Here is an 8,345-nt window from a genome sequence, read left to right on the forward strand (position 1 = left end):
TCTTCGTTGTTTTATTATGTTGCATACTTGCAGAGCCAAGTTCCCTAATCGCCGCACGCCTCTTTGATGGCAAAGACCGCTCCCTGAAAAATACTGGCGGAATTCGGTAGTCGAATAGACTCTTCGACTTGGTGGTCAGTTGAAAAAACTTCCGCCTTACCTCACAATCCATTTATGAGCCATCCGTAAAAATAGATACTTCAAAATGTTCAGTAAAAGTAGGCCTCTTTCCTTTCCTTGTTTGATGGTAACATTACGTCGGAAGAGGAGAGGTTACGTCCATGTCCGTTCGTACATACGTACGTTCTTTACACAGCCTAAGTTCACTCAACCTCAGAGCACTCTGTGAAGCACTGCCCTTAATAAAGAGATCAATCGTTTCCAATAACAGAAGAAATTTAGTGCTTCTTTGGGCATTACTGATCGCTCAAGTAATCGCAATGCAGGTTGACCTTTGTACCACTTCTAAGGTTATGTGTACGTAATTCGTATCTTCGGTTTTCCACCAAACCAGCGAACCATATATGTACAATAATTGGGTGACTCTGTCAGAATAGAGGGGTTAGACTCTTTTCTTCCGGCAAAGGAAACACTGCACATTCATTCGGCAGAGGATGGATCCTATGGAGCTACCTGACGGCCAGAACGCCTGTTCTGAAGGAAAATCTATGGAAACCGCATTCCATAAAATCGTTTCCGTTATCGATAAATTTTGACATACAAGTAGCTTAACGCTAGGTATCTTTCTAGAAATAGAAGACACCTTAATAACGTCATCCCACTGGCCCAAATCGGACTGGACCGATGCCTAGTGGGAAGTCATGCTAGCAGAATGGGCTTGAGAGTATGGAACACTAGCTCTGTCACTGTCCTGGCTTTTTGTGGGCGAGAAGACGCTCATTTTACCACCACCTCTTTGTGAAGCTGGCATTAATGAACCTAAATAACTTCTAGGTGAACGAACGGGTTCGAACTCGAGCCCTCAATTGGCATCAAAGCGGACCCCCTAGGGCTAAGTGCGCCTCCCTCCTACGTTAGAAGAATGCAGACGCTTAAGCCTAACCCAACCTAGTCTAAAAGCCAGGGTTGTAGCTTTTGGAATCTTGTTACCCTCTAGGCCAAACCAATATTACAGTGCCGCATGCCCCCGTTCTCACCATGCTAACGAGAAGCTAGTTCTTCAACAGTAGTTCAAAGGTATTCAAAATACTTATATTCTATGCTCTTTAACCGAAAAGTTTAATTTTAGGTGGTATACGAATGAAACATTTCCACAAATTTCTAATCAACAAATTAAATTAGCTTTGGAGCAGGTCTTACGATCACACAATCCAAAGTAAATGTGAGTAAAGGTCAGGTTGTGGGACGCTTCTGTTTATGTCACAGAGCGTTGGACCTAATGAGATCAGTTTCGACCCCCATCCTATCTGAATGACCGACGACTGTACTCAGTTGGACGTTACTAAAATGTCCCAGCTAAGTCAGATAACTTATCTCTACGTCTTTAAACAATGGAGCTGCGCTGTTCAAGACCGCTCTACCTACATATACATGTATGTTTGTTTATCCTCTCGAAATCCAAGCTAACATAAGCTCCTAAGCACGTCCCCACATGTAGTGGATGACGCGCACAACTAATCGATAAACTAAATTGCAGTTGAACTTAAAGAAACAAAAACAATGACAATATTTACATTAAGCTTTACGCAATTAATCTTCATAAAATCAATTAATTATAAAAGCAACTTGCTGCTATAATCTCGTTACTAGACCGCCACTGTATTTGTGCAACTTCTTTATTATTTTATAACGCAGTTTTTTTTTTTGGCTTAGTTACTTATACTTTAACATTCCCAAAAGCTGTTCGAACCGCAGCTGGTGCATCAATTTACGACTCTCTGCGCCATTTATTTTACATACACTTGCAAAAACACTTAGAACAAAAACACACACACACACACGAATAAATAATTGGCTTATTCATGCATGTAGAAACTACGAGCAACAACTAAATATTTTAAAAGGAAAATATGTAAGCACACACTTTACTAATAACTCGTAATCTATTTCTGGCGAGGAAGCTAGCAAATGACCTACAGCATTATGCCAAATGTCAGTAAAGAGAAGGCAAGGGAAGGCAATTATACATGTACTCGTGTATACATATCGCACACCGTCTTCAAAAGGGTCACAACTCAAAATAATACGTTCGTCAGAAAATGCGAGAAACTATTTCGTAGCACATTCTAATCATACAGGCAATGGCGACTTTACCTTAGGATTTTTTTTTTGACAAATTATAACAAAAATTTGCTCCAGCTTTTGCTGAAAGGTAAATAAAAGCTCTGTGTAAATTTTTAGCGATAATTTCAAAAATGCCTAATTTTGAGTTGTGACTCTTTTGAAGATGGTGTGCGAAGAAAAGTACGTGCATATATGCAAATACATGTACAGCATATACATACATACATATATAGTGACAGAGTAACAAGTCACCGGAAAGGGCTGGAAAGCGGTTTAACGAAGGAAGCGCCTCCATTTTGGGGCATGTGGATGAGTGAAAAATCTATTACATAACTGTTTTTAGCTTGGTTGACATGCGAGCATTAATTACAACCGAGTAATGCAAATATTTTGTGTGGAAGGAAGTGCAAATATGCGTGTATTTGTTTATATGTATACTTATACATATGTATGTACATTAGGGTGGTCCAAAAATGTAGATGGGGGAAAAAAGTAAAGTCGAAAGGTTTATGCTCTCACCCCCTAGAATACCCATATTTTTTTTATTTTGAAATCAAAAAATATTTAGAGGTCGCTCAAAGCGCCCAAAATTTTCCATGTATTTTATATGGGGAAAAACAACTTTTCTTGGAAATGGTATAGAATTCTTCAAAATCAATATTTTTCGGTCGGAAAACTGTGTTTCTCTTCAACAAACTTTCCACAATAATACCGAATTGTTTATTTAGCTATTTTTTCATCGCAACTATAAATTATAGGCCTGCCAAAAACCCACAAAAACCCCGGCAAATGCAATTGGGCGACCAATAAAAAACCGTTAATGTTGAAAAATGGTTAAGTAAATAATTGGATATTATTATTGAAAGTCTCCTAAAGAGAACCACAGTTTTCCGAGCAAAAAATATTCACTTTCAAGAATTCTATACCATTTCTACGAAAAGTTTTTTTTTTCATATAAAAATACGTGGAAAACTTTGAGCGCTTTGGGATGTACTTTTTTCGATATAGAACAATCCTAGAGGATTCGGAGCCTTACAATTCCGACAATTTATTGTTTTGGACCACCCTAATGCACATACTTACTTGAACGTGTGGACTAAAGTAAATATCACTTGAAATACCACAACGCTTTAGGCTGTTTGCAACAAATTCTGGGAATCATGTATAAATGCATACATCCGTCTATTAGTATATATGTAAGTTCGAACAGGGTGGTCTAATTCAGTGTTCTTTATTAATAGCCGATAGATGCTAAAATAGAAAATGTGTATAATTTTTTATGCGTAAACTTCTTATCACTCGGTTTGGGTAAATTTGTATCAACCCAGCAGAAAATTTGTAATTTCTTATTGCGACCAGGATAGGATTCGAAAAGAACGCGGGTGGTTTGAACGTTGGGCCGCGGAGAAATTTCTTTAGACATGGGCCTGCTGAGAGCTCAGATCATTGATGTTGGGGCCTTATAATGATTTCTACAGAAGCTGCAAAAACAAGGAAGTTCATGGGTGCTGGGACCCTTGGGACCGAACTTATATATAGTCGGTATCAAGATTCGGCGATTGCTGAAATTTGTAAATTCTTCATTTCGGTTTATTTAGAAATGCATAGGGGAAAGAATCGGATATACTCCCAAAGAGTCTAATAGCAGGTCTATGTCTGCTGGGGTGACCACTAGCTCTAAGTACAGGTTATTTTTAGATTTCGAAACCACAATGATATTACAGGAAAAGTGACCTTCGACTTTTGTAAAATTTTAAGACTAGTTTTTTTTTAACGAAATTATGGTGAAAAAATTTTAATTGATAAAAATATGAAATTATCCATGAATTTCCGAAGTTTTTCGAGATCTTCTCGGGATTTCAACGGCGCACTAAAATTTTAGCCTCACTTCCTTATAATTTCTTGCTCAAATCTAACATCGCGATCATTGCGACGATCTGAATGAAAATAAATTTAAGAAATTTTAATGAAATTTGGGCTCAAGTACTAAGTGCACATATGTACGTATATGCTTAGAGAACCCTTGGTTTCGTAAATTTTATTATTACTTACGATNGTGGGCTCAAGTACTAAGTGCACATATGTACGTATGTAGATCACTTCCTTTTTGGTCTAGAAAGATAGTCATCGAGACTATATGCTTAGAGAACCCTTGGTTTCGTAAATTTTATTATTACTTACGATTATTAATGGCAATCTTTCGCTGCGACAGTATCTGTCAAAACCAGTAACGACACAACAAATAAAGTGAGAGAAGTTTTTAAAGCTCAAAAAATAAAGACTCCCCCCGAAGAAGCTTTCCAAAGCTTTCTATAAATACATTTTATGTGGGAGCGCACAGAGCAAAAGCTCTCCCTGGCCGACAGGGTTCTGAATCAGTGGCAATCAGAAACGGTTTTACCGGACAGAGAAAACTTTTTCCCCTCTGAGCATATGTTTATACGTGATGTGAACAAAGCTTAAAAATGCTTTAAAAATCTGATATAAACAAACTTAGAAAAGGGAAAACTATACATATTCAACTAGATGAGCATTTTAAATATCAAAAATAAAATCTTTCTATGAATCAGCTGAAAAAGCTTTTCAAAGCTTTTTGTATTTACATATTATTTGGAAGTCCAGAGAGCAAAAGCTCTCTGGCCGACGGGGATCTAAATTGGTGGTGGGCACCGGCCTGCCCGCAGGCAAAGCCCTATATAGCTTTGTATATACATATTTATTATGGAAAGCTTGAAAGAGCTTTGCCCGCAGGCAAGCTGATGCCCACCACCGCTCTAAATCAGTGGCAATCAGAAAAAGTTCTAACTCCATGATCTTATGAATATGCCAAATGTGTAGAAAGCTTAAAGAAGCTTTGTAAATTAGTAAATCTATGCCAGTTACCGCTCTATAAATTCATGAATAACTTTAAAAAGCTGGTCTAAACAAATTTATAAAAAGTAAAAAATTAAAACAAAACACATAAAAGCTCTCTGGAGAAGCGAAAGAAACTTTTAAAGGCTTTCTGTTATTATTACTTATTACATGAGAGCACATAGTGTAAAAGCTCTCTTTGGCCGAGGGAGATCTACGTCAGTGGCGATCAGAAAAGATTTTAACTCCATTCCGATTATGGGCAGATAGAGCTTTTTCCACCTGAACTTATGTATAAACGATTCCCGTCAGCGCTCTATGCGCATGCATTTAAATGAATAAAAAGCTTTTAAAAGCTGGTCTACATAAATATAGAAAAGGGAAAAAATTATAAGAATATATAATCGACGTACTTATGTAAAAGAACTAAGAATTTATCTAATAAAACGTCCACCAGCTTGTACCAAACCAACAACTAACTAACTACTTACCCGTCAATGAGTGGCGACTCCCGCAACACATGTTTTGCACGCTGCAACCGGTAATCGAAATCGTTTGCCAGACGCGTTTGTTCCGGCATCGCCAACATGAGTGGTAAATATAGGAAAATCAAGAAACTGAAGCCACACAGCACGAAACAACCGTCAAGTAGCTGCTTCAGAAAGTTCATTGCCTTTTATGCGAGAAAATTTTGGCTATGCGAAAGGCAGGTTGCAGGCTCGGTTGTTAGAATTGGCGAGAGAAGTTGCGCCGGCCGCCCTTCTTGGTTGCCTGCCGGAAATGGGGCGGCGCTCAATGGTTAAGTGAGCGCAAGCGATATTCGCATGCAATCTGAAGTGCTCTGACGTGACGGTTGACTATTATTTTGACTGACTCTTCCGACGATGACGACGTCGAAGACGACGCGGACGCTGACTGATGGTTTCCTCTCACCAACTGACACACACACTAAATGACTAGCTGACTAAGTGACTAAGGACTGATTGACTGGCTGATAGGTTGGTTGATTCGTTGGTGTGGCGTTGGCTTGTTGGCTTGTTGGCTCGTTGGCGCGGTGGCTCCTCAGCTCACTTCACTTTATCTTACTTACAGTTGTAGGTTTTATTGCCTCGCTCGAGCGCTGTTTCTCCAAATTGGTTGCATTTTCTTTTTCGTATTTTCATTATTTTTACGCAGTTCCTCGAGCTTCCGTTTTATCTGCAAATAAATATAGCGGAAGAATAGAGTTGAGACACAACTTAAGAGTCAAGTAACGGCAAGTATTTAATATGAAATGAAATGGAAACACTATAAAGTGGAAAAACAAAAACTTTATCTTTTGTAATTTTGAACAAAGTTTTGATTCCCCTCATGTAGTGTTAATATGTTGCAAGATATTATCTATGTGCATATGTATGTATGTATATAGAAGTAAGCACATGCTATATGTTACATGCATACAAGGTGTGCCATAATTTTAAGATAAGCGTACATACATCGACCTTTGCGCACAATAGAGCAGATCAACGCAAGCGCTACGATAGTCGTGCACCCCCGGATACCCTCGATATCAAGGTCGGTACGTAGTCAACACAGGGAAGTGGATTTCCACCTGTCCCAAATATTTACCTTTTTCTGCATCTTCGGTGAAAAGGAAGACCAAGGACCGAACATAACAGTTATTATGAAAACTGTCAGTTCAATAATTCAATATGAACGAAATGTTCTACAACTAAGTGATACATACCACACGATTTCTCTTTTCACCGAGAATCAAATTTGAAATACATTTTTTTTGTAATTTTCAGTAAAATTAATAAAAATATATTATTATTTTTGATTTTAATTTTGTAAATCCAAATTAACAATTATTTTTTATTTTTATATATGTAGTGTGCGAATAACAGTTATTTTGGATTTTTATTTAATATTTCTTATATAGCACTTATTAAAGACTTTTATTTATAAAAATCAGTCCGTGAATTTACTTTTCATCAAATCAGTCACTGACTTTTATTTTTTAAGTCATACGTATAAAATTCATTGTAATTTTTCGCAGTTAAGAATATGTTGGAGCGAAAAAGTTTACTCCGACTTATACAAATGAAGAATAGAAGTCAGTGACTGGTTAATATTGATGACTTTTAAAAGTAAAGTCATTGACTAATTTTTATTGATGACTTTTATAGATAAAAGTCTTTAATGCAGTAAAACCCGCTTTACCTCACGAAAAATGTCAGCCTTTTGAGGTACTTAGGCGGGTTGGGTACTTAAAAGAACCCGCTTAAGTACCTCGATGCGGGTACTTAAGCGAACATAATTATTGATGTAGTTACATCTTTTTGTTAACTTACATAAATATGTAAATCCTTGAATAAAACATAAACATTTAATGAAGTATACGTATTTGTTTAAGCTTTTTTAATTAAAATACAGTTCCTTCCCTAATAAATACCATGTAAACCTAAGCTTAAGATTTANAAGAAAAGTTTCTAAAAATTAAATGGAATTCATAAAATGTTTTCTTTAACAACAAAATATAAAATCTAATAGAGAGCTAAATTTAAAAAAAAAGAAAAATAATAGCAAACAAATAAAGATATATTTATGAAAAATATATTAACTTTAAAAAAAATATGTTCTTAAAACGATTAAATCTAAAAATTTAATTTAAAAAAATACATAAGATAAGTTTTTAAATATTAAATCACACAAAAAAACGATTATTTTCCTTTTAAAACAATCAAATCTAAAAATTAGAAAAAAATCTAAATAAAATATAAAACAAAAAATAGTAAAAAATAAACAAGTTTCTAAAAATTAAATTAGGTTAAAAAATGCTTTTCTTTTTAAAACAATAAAATTAAAAGAAATTTAATAAAAATAATAACAACAACCTTACATTAAAAAATACACACAATAGTTTCTAAATATTAATTGGCATAAAAAAATATTTTTTTTTCGTTTTAAAACAAAAAAAGTATAAATTAAAAAAAAAAATAGCTTTTCACCATGAAATTTGGCAAGGCAGCTTTTTTTGTAAGACTTTTATGCCAGAATAAACGAAATCTTTCAAACAAATTTGCCTGCTGTCTTTCAATTGTCTTACAAAAGACTTGCAACTATTTTTTAAAAACTCTAAAAATTATATGCACTCCGAGCAAAGCCCGGTCACCCTAAGATATTATTTGCATGTCAACAAAGAAACCAAGTAGTATAAATATGCCGGTTCTGGCCTTGTGCAGGCAGCGCTGCTAGCAGCGCTGCCT

At 35.8% G+C, this 8,345-nt stretch overlaps 1 protein-coding gene across 1 annotated transcript in view; it reads right to left on the bottom strand.

Annotated features, from left to right (window-relative positions):
• The window catches only part of LOC108373459 (dipeptidase 1-like), a gene marked incomplete at its 3' end in the record, with an annotated part of 31,628 nt that extends 25,330 nt beyond the window's left edge, over positions 1-6,298 (bottom strand). Inside the window, 1 exon segment of the mRNA XM_017629353.1 lies at positions 5,589-6,298. Within this exon segment, the coding sequence (XP_017484842.1) occupies positions 5,589-5,767 (179 nt within the window).
• Positions 6,299-8,345: the final 2,047 nt, after the last annotated feature.

The sequence above is a fragment of the Rhagoletis zephyria genome, unplaced genomic scaffold (genome assembly GCF_001687245.7).
Source record: "Rhagoletis zephyria isolate East Lansing unplaced genomic scaffold, Rhagoletis_zephyria_1.1 Rzeph_scaffold_06715, whole genome shotgun sequence".
In the NCBI taxonomy this organism is placed as follows: Eukaryota; Metazoa; Arthropoda; class Insecta; order Diptera; family Tephritidae; genus Rhagoletis; species Rhagoletis zephyria.